General features: G+C 41.2%; 1 protein-coding gene across 3 annotated transcripts in view; it reads right to left on the bottom strand.

Moving 5' to 3' along the window:
- TRIM55 (tripartite motif containing 55) overlaps positions 1–19,474 on the bottom strand; it is a 232,639-nt gene that overhangs the window by 55,505 nt on the left and 157,660 nt on the right. For all 3 annotated transcript variants that reach the window (XM_068237449.1, XM_068237450.1, XM_068237452.1), the window contains exons 7-9: positions 19,283–19,407; positions 14,668–14,864; positions 7,589–7,867 (exon numbers count right to left, since the gene is read on the bottom strand). In XM_068237449.1, the coding sequence (XP_068093550.1) occupies positions 7,589–7,867; positions 14,668–14,864; positions 19,283–19,407 (601 nt within the window). The remainder of the gene's footprint in view (positions 1–7,588; positions 7,868–14,667; positions 14,865–19,282; positions 19,408–19,474) is intronic.

Below are 19,474 nucleotides of genomic sequence, written 5' to 3'. Positions count from 1 at the left end.
CTTGTGGTACCGCTCGTAACATGCCCGCAACATGCCAAACCGCATTCAGTGTGATAGCCCTATAGGGCTATCACTACATCTGCAACAGATTTGACAGTTTTGTGTGGCCCACGTTTAAAAGGGACCTTACATGTCCTAGTAAGGAGACTCTTCCACTGTAGCCCAGGCTAACTTTGCTGCCTTGCTGCTGTTGAGAGAGGTTCACTCTGTGCCTTCCATAGATGAAGATGGAATCCTGTGGGAAGGGGTAGACTCCTCCCGTTGACTTTGGCTAGACCTAGAAATTTTGGGGTTAAGGACTTTTCTTCTGGAGTCAAAAGACTTTACCCAAATATGCTATATCTTAACTTACAAAGGAAGAATAAAGTGTTTGGTTCTATTTAGTTTGTAGGATATATGTGACTATTTTTAGGTCTTCCTTTTATTTTTTTTGCTGTGGTGGGATACCTAGAAGGATTAATTCCTACTTACTATTTGCAACCAGTAAATGGACTTTAGGTTAATCCAAGCATCCCTCTACTTCATTCTCTAAAGGTGGCCACACATGATACAATAAAATGATCCGATTTTACGGCAATTCCATAAAAACGATCGTATCTCCCGGAAAAATCGAAAGCTTTTTTTTTCATTTGACTGAAAAATCCGATCGGATTTCCCATTTTCTTCGATTTTTATCAATCCAGAATGCCAGATATTTTTCTTCAATTTTTCTAAAGATTGTATGGTGTGTGTTAGATTGTCAATTTATTAATACACACACCCTAGCAATTTTCTCAGAGTTTCCAATCATTTTTATCATAATTGGGGAAAAATTAAACATAGGTGTGTGGTACATTGGTCATATTTTTTAAATGTTACAATCAGTCAGAAAAATTGATTGCAATTCTTAAATTGAACAGATATTAAAAAAAATGTATGGTGTGTGGCCACCTTAAGTCAGGTTAAATATGTTTGATCAGTTTTAAGGTGGCCACACACCATACAATTTTTTTTAATATCTGTTCAATTTAAGAATTGCAATCAAGTTTTCTGACTGATTGTAACATTTCAAAAATATGACCAATGTACCACACACCTATGTTCAATTTTTCCCCAATTATGATAAAACTGATTTGAAACGCTGAGAAAATTGCTAGGGTGTGTATATTAATAAACTGACAATCTAACACACACCATACAATCTTTAAAAAAATATCTGGCATTCCAAATCGATATAAATCGAAAAAAATGGGTAATCCGATCGGATTTTTGAGTCGAATGAAGAAAAGCTTTCGATTTTTTCGGGAGATACGATAATTTTCATCGAATTTCTGTGAAATCGGATCATTTTATTGTATTGTGTGTGGCCAGCTTTAGCTATTTCTATGGTATGCATTGACTGTCTTTCTTAATGAAAAACCCAGCACACACTGCAAATTAACCAACATGTCAGCACCATACATGAAATATTTATTTTAAAAATAAAGTTAGGGTGCCCATACATTTTTAGTATATTTTGCTGGCCGATCGACCTGGTCAGTCTGGCCATACATTGATAATTCAATAATTTAAAAAAAGGTAAACATTTGTTATTTTAAGAAAATAATAAAAAATCTTTCAATAGTAAGTATGTTTGTTTATCTGGTCCTTGTTACTGTAAAATAATAGACTAAACATACTTACCTCACCACAAGGATCTCAGTAAACTACTTGTTTGAACTTGGAAAGGGCTACACTTGCTGTCCTAAAACAAATTTCTGACCAGCAGAGGGCACTCAGTATAGACTCAGTACTAGTTCCATACACAGTGATGTAGATGTTATTTAGTACACATTATTTCTTTGTACACACTAGCACTGTTATTGCACAGAAGATATTTATTTTTCAGTAAGCATGAGATGCTAACACTAGATCCTGGAGATCACTTAGGTGATTAATATAAGTAAGCATAGATATTCTCCCTCTCTTTTACACAAGTAGAAATAAAAAGTTAGACTGAAAACACATTTTATGAAAAACCCTTAGACCATGTTAACACTGGCTGTTGCATTCCCTGCTACAGCAGGAAAGCAATACATCGGATCCGGACAGCGGCACCACACTTTCTGCTTGTGTTGCATCAAGTACAGTGAAGCCTACAGTCAATAAAAAATATGCTTCACTTGTACTATTAACATGTGCATGCAGAGCATTACTATACCACAACGCACCCTCCGCACTGTGAATGTGGGATAGGTGATGCATTGCATTGCAGTAAGCCATGTTACTGAATGTCCATTACAATGTAATGCACCACTGTGGACCTGCCCGTAGATTACACTTGTATGACAGTTTCCTCAAAGGATAACTGAACTCGGCAGCCAGAATGTGGCATCTGGAAAGCTATTATGCATTTCTATTGTTTAGTGGCTGAATAGTGTAGTGGTTAAGGGCTCTGCCTGTGACATGGGAGACCAAGACTTCCTAACACTGCAGGATGGCCCCTTAAGCGCCCTTAGTGACTGCAGCTCTTGAGGGCTTTTAGTCCAACAGGACAAAAGCACTCTACAAAAGTAAAGATTATTAGGATTATTATTTAGATTCGTCTACCAGATGAATGACTACAAACTAGCACCAACTAGCCTACCGATCACTAATGGTGCACAGGAATATGCTAAATACTTTCTCAACAATGGTACCTGTGCCTTATGCTGGGAATACACGGTAAGTTTTTGCGGCTCGATTCTGCCGCCGATAGATTCCCCACTAGATTCTCTTATCTTCCGTTCGTTTTCCTTATCTTATTCCATTGTCCCCCATGCGGAATCGAGCGCGGAATCGATTGGGCAGGTGATCGGACATGTCGGAAATGATCAATCGAGCCATCTAAATGACTCAACCGAGCGGCAAAAACTTACCCGTTTCCACTAGAGCGAATCTACATGCGTTTTCTGCATGCAGATTCGCATAACCAATACAAATCAATGGGTCTGTTTCCACTTGTCAGAAATTCTTTGCGGTGGACTGTGCAGAAAAAATCTGCACAGCAGAGGCATCAGAATTCGCACACCGCAAGGCTAGTGTGTGATTCGCCTGTAATGTATCTAATAGGAAATTTGCATGCATTTTTGCTATGTGAATTTTCCATGAGAATTCGCGTACGTTTTCTATTAAAAATCAATGTAAAAGCACACAGGCACTGACATGGTTAAATTTGCATACTTACAAACAGATGCGAATTTTAACGCATTTTTGCATTAAAATTTGCGTACGAATTCGCATCCACATGCAAATTCGTTTTCGAGTTTTCCACAACGGAATCACACCGCACTAGTGGAAACGGGCCCTTAAGGAACTCCAGTCAGGTAATGTAAATTCATAACAATCAAGAATTCTATCAAATAAAAAGCATTTATAGCAACATAAGATATTGTAGTAGTAAGTATACACATACTGTACATATGAAGAGTGTTAGCTCAAAACCAAGATTTTTTTTTTTTTTTTTTTTTTTTTTTTTTAGTGTTTGTAAGTGTGAATGGGATGACAAACTGTTGGTTTGGGGGTTGTGTGGGGGTGAAGTGATGTGTGGGGGAAAGGGAGGATTGAGTGATATTTGCAGTTTGTGTTGTGACCCCAGAAAGTTTTTTTAAGCACCTTTCCTGGGACCTCCATAGAATATTGTGTCTTTAAAATAAACACAATAAAAATCTGACGGATATTCTAACTTTTCTCTAGTCTGTCGGAGACTGCACTAAAAAGTAGCTTGGGGGTACACTTTAAAGCAGTATTAACCACCCTGGCGTTTAATTGTTTTGTGGCGCTCGGCTGTGGGTGGGTTTCTTTCACTTTTTTTTATTATGTACCTAGCCTAGCGCTAGCTACATGATTCCCCCCTCCCTGCGCTATCCCTCCCAACCCTTCAGATCGCCGCCGGCGACCATACCCAACAGGAAATCCCGCTCTGAACGGGATTTCCTGTTAGGGCTTCCCTCGTCACCATGGCGACGATCAGAATGACATCATCGATGTCATGACATCAGGGGGAGTCCCGATCCACCCCTTAGCGCAGCCTGGCGGTGATTGGCCAGGCTGCGCAATGGGTCTGGGGGGGGCCCTCTTTCGCGGCGTGTAGCGGCAGATCGGCGGCGATCGAGTAAAACACACAGCTAGCAAAGTGCTAGCTGCGTGTTTAAAAAAAAAAATTGTCAAAAAAGACCCACCAGGGGCTGAGATATTCAGCCTGGCGGTACTGGGCAAGCTGAGCTCGTCCATACCGCCAAGGTGGTTAAACTCTGACATAATCCTATTGAATAATATCCGTGTCATCCTGTCCCTGTATCCGTGTATTGCACTACTGCACATGTGCTGGACATTCAGCCATTAGTACAGGAGGACAGGGGAGCCAGGGAGCTCCGTCTGCCGCACACACGCACCTGTCCGCCTCGCGCGCACCCATCTGCTGTACAGACGGGTTCGTGCATGGCAGAAAAGTGTGTACGCGGGCACGGGGTGAAAAGACCTAGAGCCCGTTTTTAAACAGGCTTAGGTCAACTAGTATTCAATAAAAATGTGTTTTCCTACTTTTTAAATCCCATACAGTTATCATATTTGCTTTTGTGCATAAGTATTGTTATTCATTTAGAAATTACAAGTTCCCAAAGTAAAGTTTTATTTGCTCTGAAAGCTGCCATTGCATTTTATTCATAATTGGTTTATTTATATTGTAATGTACCCAGTAATGATTTCTGAGCAGTGTATCAGTTCTGGACACATTAGAAGAAGTTTCTGCACAGCCAGGGAATGGTTGCATTCCTCTCTGCTGCCATTAAGTAAACACAAGATAATGTTCTCCCAGTTTGAATGTGGATCTACCTGCAGGGAGCTTTCTATTGAAAAAGTAAGTCCTGTGTTTTAACCCTTTGAATGCTGTTCTGCCTAAAAAAATGTGGTAGTATTACCATATGCTGTAAATAATCTTTTAGAGCAAAGAAGAAATGCTGGCTTTTATACCACTTTAAAGTGACATAGGACATGGTGAGATAAACATCTACTCATATGTTACTAGCCCTACTAAGAATTATGTATATATTACTAATTTTAAAATGTTAATATAAAGGAAAATGAAACAGGATAGAAAGGACCAGTGTGGTTAAATTATAAAACAACATTTTTTTCATGAAATCTTTATCGTATGCGTTACTAGGAGTGTGACGGGGGCGTGATCAGGGGTGTGGCAGGGGCGCGGCTTAAGTGTCCCTCTTTCTCATCTCAAAAAGTTGGGAGGTATGCATATCCCTCTCAGTTTAGGTTCCCTTTAAAGCAAACCTGTCTCAAGGATTGATGTGATTATTGCCAACTCGGAAGAGGGTTGGAGCAGCTATCTTATTACTTTATGACAGAAGCAAGCTGTGAAGTTGCTAAACTAATTCAAACTTGTGAACTCCTGGGAACCTAGGCAGTTAGCTAGGACACCCACTACTGAATGGGGCACCAAAGAACCATGCCAACATCACTGTATTTTACAGATTTTTTTGAATAGCTGCTGATTACGAGATGGAAAAGATGGGATCAAAGTGTACACCACATGCTGGGCTTTAAGTTGAAATTCTGCAGGGCCCTAGCAGCATGTAGGGCTTACACTTGGGTGACTAGTCTTGGGAAGTAAATGACCCAAAAATGCCTTGCCGGTAATCGTGGCAAAATATGTCACTGGATGCTGCATAAGATGGTGTTGTTGGTAGTACATTGATGCCAGGAAACAGAGGGATAGTGATACAATACCTGCATTAGTGCTGCATTGTGACAGCAGCATTTACTTTGTCTGCTATCACTTCATTTTGCAGGAAGTGTCAGGGTGTTTGGGATGTTAGCACTCCTGCACCTGCTCTACTTTCTGTGATTCTAAATCACCATTTAAATTCTGTACTGAAGGAAAATTATGTTTATTTAGGTTTTTTAGAATAAATGTGTTTTTACCCTGCTACTGTACAAACATTTGGTCACACAACTATGCCAAACTCCCCCCTGCTACTCCATGAAGGGAGGAGCTACAAACAAACAACACCATATGATTGCATCCCATACCAGAAAATGACTGGTAGAAACTGCTGAGAGCCAGGCAATTAAAAAAATGCTTAAAGTGTACTTGATGTGACATGTGACACGATGAGATAGGCATGTGTATGTACAGTGCCTAGCATATTAGTAACAAGGCTGCTTGTGTTCCCTTTTTTCTGCCTGCAAGAGTTAAACATTCAGGCATACAAGTGATAATTTCTCTCCAGTTGGAACCTAGTCGGACTATAATGTAACCCTCGCTAATAAGGAATTACAGCTATAAAACACTTTCCTGTAGAGAGCAGCTTCTGAGTGCAGGGGACAGATAAAAAAAGGTCAAAAGTTGATATACTGTATTTTAGCTTAAGACGCTTGAAATAATGTGTCATTGGGCACATTAAATGTACTTTTTAAGTTAACCACTTGCCGACCGCACACTCATAACGTGCGTCGGCAAAGTGGCAGCTGCAGGACCAGCGACGCACATCTGCGTCGCCAGCTGCAGGCTGATTAATCAGGAAGCAGCCGCTCGCGCGAGCGGCTGCTTCCTGTCAATTCACGGCGGGGGGCTCCGTGAATAGCCTGCGGGCCGCCGATGGCGGCTCGCAGGCTAAATGTAAACACAAGCGGAAATAATCCGCTTTGTTTACATTGTACGGCACTGCTGCGCAGCAGCGCCGTAAGGCAGATCGGCGATCCCCGGCCAATCAGCGGCCGGGGATCGCCGCCATGTGACAGGGGACGTCCTGTCACTGGCTGCACAGGACGGATAGCGTCCTGTGCAGCCTCGATCACCGGGGGGGTGGAGAGGTAGGAGAGGGAGGGGGGAATTTCGCCGCGGAGGGGGGCTTTGAGGTGCCCCCCCCGCCAGCCACATGCAGGCAGGAGAGATCGGACCCCCCCAGCACATCATCCCCCTAGTGGGGAAAAAAGGGGGGCAATCCGATCTCTCTGCCTGCTACCTGATCTGTGCTGGGGGCTGCAGAGCCCACCCAGCACAGATCACTAAACACAGCGCTGGTCCTTAAGGGGGGGTAAAGGGTGGGTCCTCAAGTGGTTAAACATAAAATAAAACTGTGGAATATCTAAAAAAATTGTTTTTAGGAGTATTGTCAGTTTATTTTCACGTCCGGTTCACTAGTTGGTAAACTAATAGGCTGAATTTAGCACTAGGTAATCCAACCTTGTTAAAAGTAATAAAGAAACTGGAACAAGCATTTTTCTATATAATGTGCTATGTTGCAAAAAAACATTATGCCCTTTTTATTTTACCATCTTAACATGAAAAGGGCTGCAATTCAACACTATTACTAATAGTTTTTGTGCACAAAGTGGGAAGTTCTACTAAACAGTAATTTGCATGGGAGGGAATGAAATCTATGAAGTGGTTAATAAGAAAGTAAAAGAGGTTAATGATGTACAGTATTTTTTTTTTATTCAAGCTAAAAGCCATGGTAGTTATTTTGCTTTGGATATACTTTGTAAGTACTGAGGATGAATCAGAGCAATTTTTTGCGTTTGCAAGCTTAGTAAGGTTTCTGCGCATATATGGAACACAGAAGAGGTTACTGACCTGTGGTATCTCTGCAGATGAGCTGGCGTCCTTACCAGCTGCTGCTAGGCTCTCCTTAAGAGTTCCCACTGCAGGGTCTACTTTCTTTACAGTCACTTCCTTTGGAATGGGGGGAATTACTGGACTTGCAGCCTCAGTCACTGGAACGTTGTTTGGGTTGGATTGTTGCCGTATCTGGCTCTTATACCAGCTAGGATAAAGTAAATGATCTGACGTTTCTGTCGCAGAGAGCACTTGCTCATTAGGCGTCTGTTGAGTACCACTTGTCCCAACACCACCCTTTATCAGAACAGATAAAATAAAAAGATACGTTATCATTCTGGTACGCATTCCGTAGTCTCCTCTGCCTGGTGTGCATAAGATTCAGCTTATAAGGCAACCTAGTGTTTGCTTAGTACACAAAGAGTGTGAGAAAAGGATATGTATATATATATATATATATATATATATATATATATATATATATATATATATATATATATATAGCGATACACCATGGGCAGCATGGTGGCATAGTGGAAAGCACTTGCAGACTTGCAATGCAGGGTCCCCAGTTTGAATCCTAGCCAGGGAACTATCTGCACAGAGTTTGTATATTCTCCCCATGTCTGCGTGTGTTTCCTCTGGACACTCCCATTTATTCCTACATCCCCAAAACATATAAATAAGGTTATTGCCTTCCCCCGAAATTGACCCTAGACCACAATGAACATATGACTATAGTAGGAGTTAGACTGTGAGACAGACTATACAGTATATTGTGTAAAGATAAGGAGTGATGAAAGATGTCAGTGCTATATACAGTAAATTATTAAATATATATATATATATATATATATATATATATATATATATATATATATATATATTAAAATAAATGTATATATACGCGCATACACACACACACACACACACACACACACTGTGTATATATACAGTGGGTTGCAAAAGTATTCGGCCCCTTTGAAGTTTTCCACATTTTGTCACATTACTGCCACAAACATGCATCAATTTTATTGGAATGCCACGTGAAAGACCAATACAAAGTGGTGTACATGTGAGAAGTGGATCGAAAATCATACATCATTCCAAACATTTTTTACAAATAAATAACTGCAAAGTGGGGTGTGCGTAATTATTCGGCCCCCTGAGTCAATACTTTGTAGAACCACCTTTTGCTGCAATTACAGCTGCCAGTCTTTTAGGGTATGTCTCTACCAGCTTTTCACGTCTAGAGACTTAAATCCTTGCCCATTCTTCTTTGCAAAACAGCTCCAGCTCAGTCAGATTAGATGGACAGCGTTTGTGAACAGCAGTTTTCAGATCTTGCCACATATTCTCGATTGGATTTAGATCTGGACTTTGACTGGGCCATTCTAACACATAGATATGTTTTGTTTTAAACCATTCCATTGTTGCCCTGGCTTTATGTTTAGGGTCATTGTCCTGCTGGAAGGTGAACCTCCGCCCCAGTCTCAAGTCTTTTGCAGTCTCCAAGAGGTTTTCTTCCAAGTTTGCCCTGTATTTGGCTCCATCCATCTTCCCATCAACTCTGACCAGCTTCCCTGTCCCTGCTGAAGAGATGCACCCCCCAAGCATGATGCTGCCACCACCATATTTGACAGTGGGGATGGTGTGTTCAGAGTGATGTGCAGTGTTAGTTTTCCGCCACACATAGCGTTTTGCATTTTGGCCAAAAAGTTCCATGTTGGTCTCATCTGACCAGAGCACCTTCTTCCACATAGTTGCTGTGTCCCCCACATGGCTTGTGGCAAACTGCAAACGGGACTTCTTATACTTTCTGTTAACAATGCCTTTCTTCTTGCCACTCTTCCATAAAAGCCAACTTTGTGCAGTGCATGACTAATAGTTGTCCTTTGGACAGAGTCTCCCACCTGAACTGTAGATCTCTGCAGCTCGTCCAGAGTCACCATGGGCCTCTTGACTACATTTCTGATCAGCGCTCTCCTTGTTCAGCCTGTGAGTTTAGGTGGATGGCCTTGTCTTGGTAGGTGTACAGTTGTGCCATACTCCTTCCATTTCCGAATGATTGCTTGAACAGTGCTCTGTGGGATGTTAAAGGCTTTGGAAATCTTTTTGTAGCCTAAGCCTGCTTTAAATTTCTAAATAACTTTATCCCTGACCTGTCTTGTGTGTTCTTTGGACTTCATGGTGTTGTTGCTCCCAATATTCTCTTAGACAACCTATGAGGCCCTCACAGAGCAGCTGTATTTGTACTGACATTAGATTACACACAGGTGCACTCGATTTAGTCATTAGCACTCATCAGGCAATGTCTAGGGGCAACTGACTGCACTCAGATCAAAGGGGGTCGAATAATTATGCACACACCACTTTGCAGTTATTTATTTGTAAAAAAATGTTTGGAATCATGTATGATTTTCGATCGACTTCTCATGTGTACACCACTTTGTATTGGTCTTTCATGTGGAATTCCAATAAAATTGATTCATGTTTGTGGCAGTAATATGACAAAATGTGGAAAACTTCAAGAGTGCTTTTGCAACCCACTGTGTATATATATATATATATATATATATATGTATATATATATATATATATATATATATATACTTATGCTGTTTTTAATGTTAGGCTTGACCAAGTGGCCATCATGTAAATCATGCTTAGCATGGAAATTTATGTATATTTTCATCATATGCTTGCTCAATTTATAGCTAGCATGAGGCGACATGGCACTCAGAAAACAAACAAATCTAAACAAAAGCAGTTTTTCAAGTTTCTGGTAGGAGTCTTATATACCCATAAATATTCATGATACTGTCAGTCATCAAGTCCCCTCTCTGTCCCTTTGTTTTTGAGTTTAGAGGTGTCAACTCAAGCATTAGGGTTCCAATGATCATTTTACAAATGGCAGCTATACAAAGTGTTAGCTCTGTAAGACTTTCACCTATTAGGAGTGACTAATCTGAGAAGCAGAATGTATACGGGTGTCCTGCGGATTCCTTTCAATGGGAAAGATGAAGATGAAAGCTTTTTACAATAAATGATTATATTTTCAAGCTGCTGAAAAGAGTCTAGAATAAACACGATTTACATTATTCCCAAAATGATGATGGTTCCTAATTAATGCCAATTTAGTAATTTTTCTGCTGTAATTAATGCCTTTCACATCATCAGCTCTGTTCAGATATTAGACCTTTCTTTGCAGGAAAACAAGCTGGTAAAAATTCAGTCAATAAAGGCAGAATTTATGATAAAGAACAAAGCAAGATTGATAATTATGTTATACACTTAGCTTTATCTATATATAAATATCAGATCTGTGTATTAACCATTTGAGGACCACAGTGCTAAACCCCCCTAAAGACCAGGCCTTTTTACTAAAATGTCCACTGCAACTTTAAGGCCAAGCTGCTGGGCCGCAAAACACAGCACACAAGTGATTCCCCACTACCTTTTCCCCCCACCAACAGAGCTCTCTGATGGTGGGGTCTGATCGCCCCCCAGATGTTTTTTTAAAAAAAAAAAATATTTATTTGTTTATTTTTGTAAAATTTTTATATATTTTTTCTTTAATTTTCTACTTCCTCCTCCCTCCCCCCAGTCAGCCATTTATAGTGATTGGCTGTGATAGGCTTCAGCCTATCACTGCAGATCACTCCTGCGTGCCACAGAGGGACAGTCGTGTCACACGGCTGTCCCCAGTACAGTGCTGCTGCAGATCGCAGCCCTGTACTATGTAAAAAGACAGGGGTTACGCCATCTAACAGTCTCCCGAGTGGCGATCGCTGCTCCGCCCCCCAAGCAGGAGATGCGTGCACAGACTGCGCGTGATCTCCTGCAGTAGCCGGCCCCAGGACTTGACGTCAATTGGCGTTTGGCGGTCCTGGGGCTGCCTTCGCGGCCACACCCATTGCCGTGGAGCGGTCTTAGGGTAGTTAATTGATTTGAAAGTATTCTTTATATTAATCACTTCACTACTACGTAAAACTGATATCTATGTATAGGTAAAGCTGCCTAGGATATTATGTTCCTAACATAAAAATATCAAAAGAATTCAAGTAAAAAAAACCCATTAGTCCTGAAAAAAGTGTGCGGGGATTTTTGTCCCTGTCATTATAGCCAAAAACAATAGACGCACAGAATAATTTTTAAAAATTATTTTCAATTCAAGAATGAATATACATTTTTCTGATGGATTGTAAAATTTCGACCAGTCAGGTGAGAAGGTCCAGATGTACTGCCGCTGCCTGTGAAGCACGAGGTTCTGAGTTTGATGAGTTTGACTCCTGGGTCAAAAAAAAAAATCTGACCAATATATCACATACATGTGTTCAATTTTTTTCCCCAATTATGAAAAAAAAAATACTTGGATCTATAAATCAAGAAACGGACAATCTTCCCTACTCCATTCCATTTTCATAAAAATTGATTAGGAAAATCCAAATCCACTCTGTAAAGTGGTTAACTGTGTAAAGTGATGAAAGTGAATATGCATTTCTAAGCTCCACTATTTATTAAATGGCAAATTCGTAAAATAGCACATTTGGCAGAATGTCTCCATGCGTAGACTGATCACTAACCAAGGGATATTGTTTGAGACTTTATGACAGTGAAGGTGGCCACACACGATACAATAAAATGATCCAATTTTATAACAATTTAATAAAAACAATAAAAACAAAGCTTTTTTTTTATCTTAATGAAATTTCTAAGTGATTTTCTGTTTTGTTTTTTCAGATTTTTCTCGATTGTTAAAGGCAGAAATTTCTAATCAATTTTTTTTAAAGATTGGATGGTGTGTGGTAGATTGTAATTTTCGTTATGTAGAGATGAGATGCACGTAATTTTTTTAAAGTTTTCAATCATTTTATTTTTCATAATTAGGGAAAATGTGAACACGTGTGGTACATTGGTCAGATTTTTCAAATGCTACAATCAATCAGAAAAATTGATTGTAAATCTTGAATTAAAAAGAAATGTAAAAAATTGTATGGTGTGTGGCAACCTTATCAAATGTATCAAATGGCTGGCATAGGAGTTGCAGTGGTATGTGGGGTTTATCATACCATATGAGCAGGTCTTGTTTGACCTCTTCTTTGCCCTTGTATACTATTAACAATGGCTTCCCAGCCCTGTTCTCAGGGACCACCATAAGTACTTGTTTTTCAGAAAGACACAAAATGTTGGTGGCACTTGGGGACAGGGTTGGGAAGCCCTGGTATAAACTATTGATGACTGAATAAGGTCTGCACTTCTCCTTGTGGATTTGTTATAGGAGTTCATAGAGAACCTGCCCTGCACCAGAAAAAGGAACTAGGAATTTTGTCTTACAAATAAGCCCTGTCTCCAGTGCCACTGCCCCCATTTACTAGATAAATAAACAAACCAGTGGTGTAACCAGGCTAGGATTTACCTTACATTAGCCTATAGGCACAGAAGTCCTGGCACCTTAGACTTCTTCCTCCAAGTATGCTGGCTGGCTGAGCTGTCACTTCTCCCTTAGTCCCCTTTCCTGTCATAGGTAGCTACAGGTGCCCCTTAGTATTAGCTAGCCAGAGCTATCCTCAGTATTAAGTAGCTAGAGGTGTCCCCAAGTATTATATAGCTAGATGTGCCCCCAACTGAAGGGAGATCTGGTCTGTGAATCCCGGGAGTTGGGTGAGTAACCTCTCATTTACACTCTGTTTGGGATTCTGCACAAGGAAGGAGGGAGAGAGGGAGGCGCTTGGGGAGGGGAGTGAGCTGCCTTTCCATCATCAGGTGCCTGTAGGCATGTGCCTTCAGTGCCTTATGATAAATCCGGCCCTGGTACTAGTCACTATCAGAGAAGTCGATGCAAATATATGCTGGTTGTAGAGCAGATCATCCTTTAGCCTCATGAAATTCTGTTGTCTGTGAGAGCATTTGTGTTCTCTACACCTCTACAACAGACATACACACCCTATAGTATAAAGATATGCAGCTTCTAAGCTCTAGAGCTATCATAGAGGAACCAAAGAGATATACTGTATGCCTGTAATCTTAGTAATAAATTCCAAAATGCAAAGGAAGGTGATCAGTGAGTATTTTAATGTCTCCATTTCATCTATTGCACTTCAGACAAATCTTATCATAAGAGTTTATTTGTTAAAATTGTTAAGTTTGAGGTTGAACGTTTCCATTGCCTATACATTTCTGCACTTGGAAGATTGCTGATGTGTTTCCATTAATGTAAAACATGCCTAGTGATAACTGAAAAGTATAAAAAAATTGTTCGGTCAGCATTTAAACCGTCAAAAAACAAACAAACAAAACCCACACCCTTTAATCTCTCTAATTTACAAAGTTCTGGTAAAAAATAAATTTCTCTTTTTTCACTTGGTTAAAAGGTCTTTGGGCCAGCTCAGAAAAAGCTATCCTCTTATCTGGGAAAACAAATGGAGAACACTACCACTCCTTTCCTTTTTCTCTAAAACGTCATTAGATATTGATTAGTTGATTTTGTAACTAGAACAAAGATTTTAATGATCCTATACATACATACTGCCCGGTTTGAAGTGCACCAAGCACTAATTTTAGCACCCAGGGCATCTCAATAGCACATTAAACATGTATGCCAACAATGTGGCTCATTATTAAAAAAAACTTCAATTTTTACCTCTTCTTTTTACATTTAAAAGTTTAGTAGAGGCTGTTATCACCCTACTTTAGAGGCCTTTCTGACTGCAGAAATTTCAGACAAATAAGGGATGCTGTAATTATTTTATTGCACAAATTAGCAGAGAGCAAACAAAAGCTCTCATTAGTGTGTGTGTGTGGGGGGGGGGGGGAGGAAAGGTTTGGACATCATGCTTTAAAGAGTTTATAGAAGCCACAGATTCTATCTTCACACCTTCCCTATATAAATAATGGGCGGGGGGGGGGGGACATGGCAGCTCCTACAGCTATTAGGAATGCCTGTAAGTGGGATAAACCTGCATTTCACTATGCATGGCGTGTGTATGAAGTTTAACAGTTTTCAGTAATACAATTCTTTATAATCACTGCAATCTACTGGTCTACTGATGTAGTAAACATAAAAATGTTAGTAATTGTTATGGTGTTTCATTTACTTGTGGGGCAGGGGAACTTGGGGGTGGCTGCTCTGCTTCCTGAGGTGAAGTCTGTTCCTTGCTGTCACTTGAAGAGGTCACGGTAGATTCCACTGCAGGCTGAGGACTCTGAGTAACTTGTTCTGTTGTGTCCTCTTCACCAGATGACTCTGTGTGGACTTCTGAATCTTCTGCATCGTCTTCCTCTTCTTCATCTTCTGTATCATCGCGAAAGCAGAATGTGTTAATCAGTCTAAGGTAAACATCCCAACACTAGCTTGATCACTGATTACTAGTTAATGCAGTTATGATACTGTTATTCTTAAACCATGCTCAGCATGCTTATGTCCCCATCCTCCACCAAAGGGGGTCCTAAATAAGGCTATGTTACAAAACCATGCTTTACGGAACAGAGAGCAATGAAGCAACAGAAATACTTCCAATATCTATATATTGCTGTATATTGAGATGTATCCCGACCCTACCAGTGATGTTATGTTTAGGGTTCTTTCACACTTAAAGAGGAACTGCAGTAAAAATAATGTAATGAAAAAAGTGCTTAATTTGTGCAATAATTATTTATAAATGATTCAGTCAGTGTTTGCCCATCGTAAAATCTTTCCTCTCCCCGATTTACATTCTGACATTTATCACATGGCGACATTTTACTGCTGGCAGGTGATGTCTGTGGAAAGAGATGATGCATTTTTGGCAGTTGAAAACAGCTGTTATTTCCCACAATGCAACAAGGCTCCCACAGTGTGATGTCAGCAATCTGCCGCTGACATCACATGGTGGGAGGGGTTTCACCTCATTATCAGCCATACAGAGCCCCCCGATGATCCATTTGAGAAAAGGTAAAGATTTCTCAAGGGAAAGGGGTATCAGCTACTGATTGGGATGAAGATCTAAAATCCTTGGTTACGGTTCCTCTTTAAAGGGGCACAATGGTGACAATTATGCTGTTCTATTATCCCTACCACCAGTTCTTTAATATGGACAGCATACATTTCACCATAGAGCTTGTGTTAAAAAAAATAGCTCCTGACACCAATTCTGTCTCCTACACAGCTGAGCTGCGTCATTAAATCAGCTGCTCCTGATAAGGAGCGACGGGATGGGCTGTTCCCTGCTCTCTGCTAAACGGCTAGCAGACACTCTGCTACAGTTGATTTATAACACAGCTCACACACTACCGAGATGTGCTGTTGCTTTTCCCATGTAACTAGCTAAGCAAATAAATAAACAGGCTGTTAATTAGTTACTTACTTAGCTAGTTACATGGGAAACGCAACAGCACAGCTCTGTAGTGTGTGAGTCGCGTTATAAATCAGCTGTAGCTAAGGAGAACAAAAACTCAACGCATACTAACGCATACCAACACATTAAGTGTAAAAGAGTCCATAGGCTGTTTAGCTATGTGGAATTCTCCTCCCAAAGCATTCTTGGAGACCAAGCATTTATTTCACTGGCTTTGGAATAGTCATAAACAAACATCCTGCACCTGAATGGACTAAAGCTGTCACAACCTGTGATAAATTTAACCTACCTGACATTTTTTTTCTACTAGAATCTAGCTTCCTGCTCAAACTATTTAAATATATATAATGCCCATGATGAGTTACAGGAAGTGACGAAACCGGTAGGGCCAGGACGCGCGTACGTAGAACGCAAAGGGCGGAAGTGAGGTCGGCGTGGAACGTTACAGCCAGAGTCCAGCGAAACAGCATGGCTGGGAGCCTGCCAGATGGCCCATGATCGGGGTTGAGCCCGTAAAATCTCAGCGCTATTACTAACGTCATGAGCATGTGAGTTTTTTTGTATAATTTTTAATAAATATTTTAAACGGTATCACACTATGAAGCCTATTGGTTTACTTTGAGGTGCTTTGGGTATGAAGTCTAAATAGAGTATTGAAAAGGACCTGCAGTGATCGTGATAGGCAGAGGGAGGCCTTGATTTCTCTGAAAGCGCTGAAGACCCAATCTTACAGAGGGTCAATATCTAGCGGTGAGTGCTCCATCTTGAGGGTGTGGTGGTGGTACACACTGTATGAGGCTACCTGCATCACGGACTGTAGCAGTTTAATAAGTGAACACATCGGACTTATAGAGTCTGGGTCTGAGGCTCACTGTGGACTGTCCTATGTGCGCTGTGACTAGAGTTGGGCCGAACCTCCGATTTTAGGTTCGCGAACCGGGTTCGCGAACTTCCGCGGAAGGTTCGGTTCGCGTTAAAGTTCGCGAACCGCAATAGACTTCAATGGGAATGCGAACTTTTAAAAAAAAAATAATTATGCTGGCCACAAAAGTGATGGAAAAGATGTTTCAAGGGGTCTAACACCTGGAGGGGGGCATGGCGGAGTGGGATACACGCCAAAAGTCCCCGGGAAAAATCTGGATTTGACGCAAAGCAGCGTTTTAAGGGCAGAAATCACATTGAATGCTAAATGACAGGCCTAAAGTGCTTTAAAACATCTTGCATGTGTATACATCAATCAGGTAGTGTAATTAAGGTTCACTACTAAACAGGTATACAGTGGCGGGTCCACTGAACAGAACAGGTATGCAGTGGCGGGTTCACTGAACACAACAGGTATGCAGTGGCGGGTTCACTGAACAGGTATACAGTGGCGGGTTCACTGAACAGAACAGGTATACAGTGGCGGGTTCACAGAACAGGTATGCAGTGGCAGGTTCACTGAACACAACAGGTATGCAGTGGCGGGTTCACTAAACAGGTATACAGTGGCGGGTCCACTGAACAGAACAGGTATGCAGTGGCGGGTTCACTGAACACAACAGGTATGCAGTGGCGGGTTCACTTAACAGGTATACAGTGGCGGGTCCACTGAACAGAACAGGTATGCAGTAGTGGGTTCACAGAACAGGTATGCAGTGGTGGGTTCACAGAACAGGTATGCAGTGGCAGGATCACTGAACAGGTATGCAGTGGTGGGTGGGTTCACAGAACAGGTATGCAGTGGTGGGTTCACAGAACAGGTATGCAGTGGTGGGTTTACAGAACAGGTATGCAGTGGCAGGATCACTGAACAGGTATGCAGTGGTGGGTTCACAGAACAGGTATGCAGTGGCAGGATCACTGAACAGGTATGCAGTGGTGGGTTCACAGAACAGGTATGCAGTGGCAGGATCACTGAACAGGTATGCAGTGGTGGGTGGGTTCACAGAACAGGTATGCAGTGGCAGGATCACTGAACAGGTATGCAGTGGTGGGTGGGTTCACAGAACAGGTATGCAGTGGCAGGATCACTGAACAGGTATGCAGTGGTGGGTGGGTTCACAGAACAGGTATGCAGTGGCAGGATCACTGAACAGGTATGCAGTGGTGGGTGGGTTCACAGAACAGGTATGCAGTGGCAGGATCCCTGAACAGGTATGCAGTGGTGGGTGGGTTCACAGAACAGGTATGCAGTGGCAGGATCACTGAACAGGTATGCAGTCGGCTCACTGAACAGAACAGGTATGCAGCCAGGAAAAGCTAAGCCTAACTAATCTTTCCCTATGAGAGACAGACAGCAGCTCGCCCTACTCTCTCTAATGCAGGCACACGAGTGGCCGTAATGGCCGCCGCTGCCTGCCTTATATAAGGGGGGTGGGGCTCCAGGGGCTAGTGTAGCCTAATTGGCTACACTGGGCCTGCTGACTGTGATGTAGAGGGTCAAAGTTGACCCTCATAGTGCATTGTGGGGCGAACCGAACTTCCGGAAACGTTCGCCTGCGGGAGGCGAACGCGAACCACCGAAGTTCGCCGGGAACCGTTCGCCGGCGAACCGTTCGGCCCATCTCTAGCTGTGACATATAACATAAACATGCTCAAACTATGTATAGCTTTCAGATGGTTATCCTCTACCTCCCCTATCTTCTCAGACTGGAAACTCAAGGTTAAAAATTCACTGGCCTTTAAAAAACTGGTTTACCATCACAGATGCTGCCCCTCCAAATTTAACAAAATTTGGGAACGCTGGACAAATAATGTTAATTGCTAAAGCTTAAACAGCCATGTATGCCTCATGTTTTATATGTTGATTGATTTCCCCTGGTTTCTGTTCTTTTACCCACCTTCATTCCTCCATAACGCCTCTCCTTATCAGGATTGGCTATGTACCCTTCCTTCCTCTCACCTTCATCCCCTTTTCTTTTCTTTTCCCTTTTCTTAATATACGTATATTTTATACTTCTTGGACAAGTTTCACAATACATGTACATCATTTATTATGCATTGTATTTGATACTCTGTTGGCTGTATTACACTAAATGTTGTACTGCATATGTACTATGTAATAACCTTTTTTCATCCTTTCAATAAACCTTTTGGTCAATGTAAAAAAAAAAAGAATGTGAATCAGGGTAAGGAAAGACTTTACAATGGGCAAAAACTGACTAATTATAAATGAATACAGTACTGAAAAAAAAATGCTGCCTGGGGTAAAATGTTCCCACCAGACCTGTGACAAAGTGTGATGATACAAATATCAACTGGAGAAGGAACTCACTTGGATAAAAAAGCTCTTAACCTATATTATTGATTTTTGATAATATTAAATAAGAATATTACATCTCCATCTATTACTTGATATCAGATGATTTTGATCATTCAGTAATATTGTACGTACCTCTGTAAAAGTCTATTTCCCGGATTATTTTTTCTTCCCTGGTTAGCTCTACTGTAAATTGATTCATGTTTTCATATCCTGGCTCAATTTTTTCCATCTGAAATCCTCTGGATGCATCTGTTATTCTAAAGTTTAAAGAACGGAAGACAGAAATCACCATGAGAAAATGAGCATTGCGTGTGCGCACACCAT

This window comes from Hyperolius riggenbachi, chromosome 5, assembly GCF_040937935.1.
Source record: "Hyperolius riggenbachi isolate aHypRig1 chromosome 5, aHypRig1.pri, whole genome shotgun sequence".
NCBI classification, from domain to species: domain Eukaryota; kingdom Metazoa; phylum Chordata; class Amphibia; order Anura; family Hyperoliidae; genus Hyperolius; species Hyperolius riggenbachi.
The sequence above is the reverse complement of the archived record's forward strand: the minus strand, read 5'-3'. Positions and strand labels throughout refer to the sequence as shown.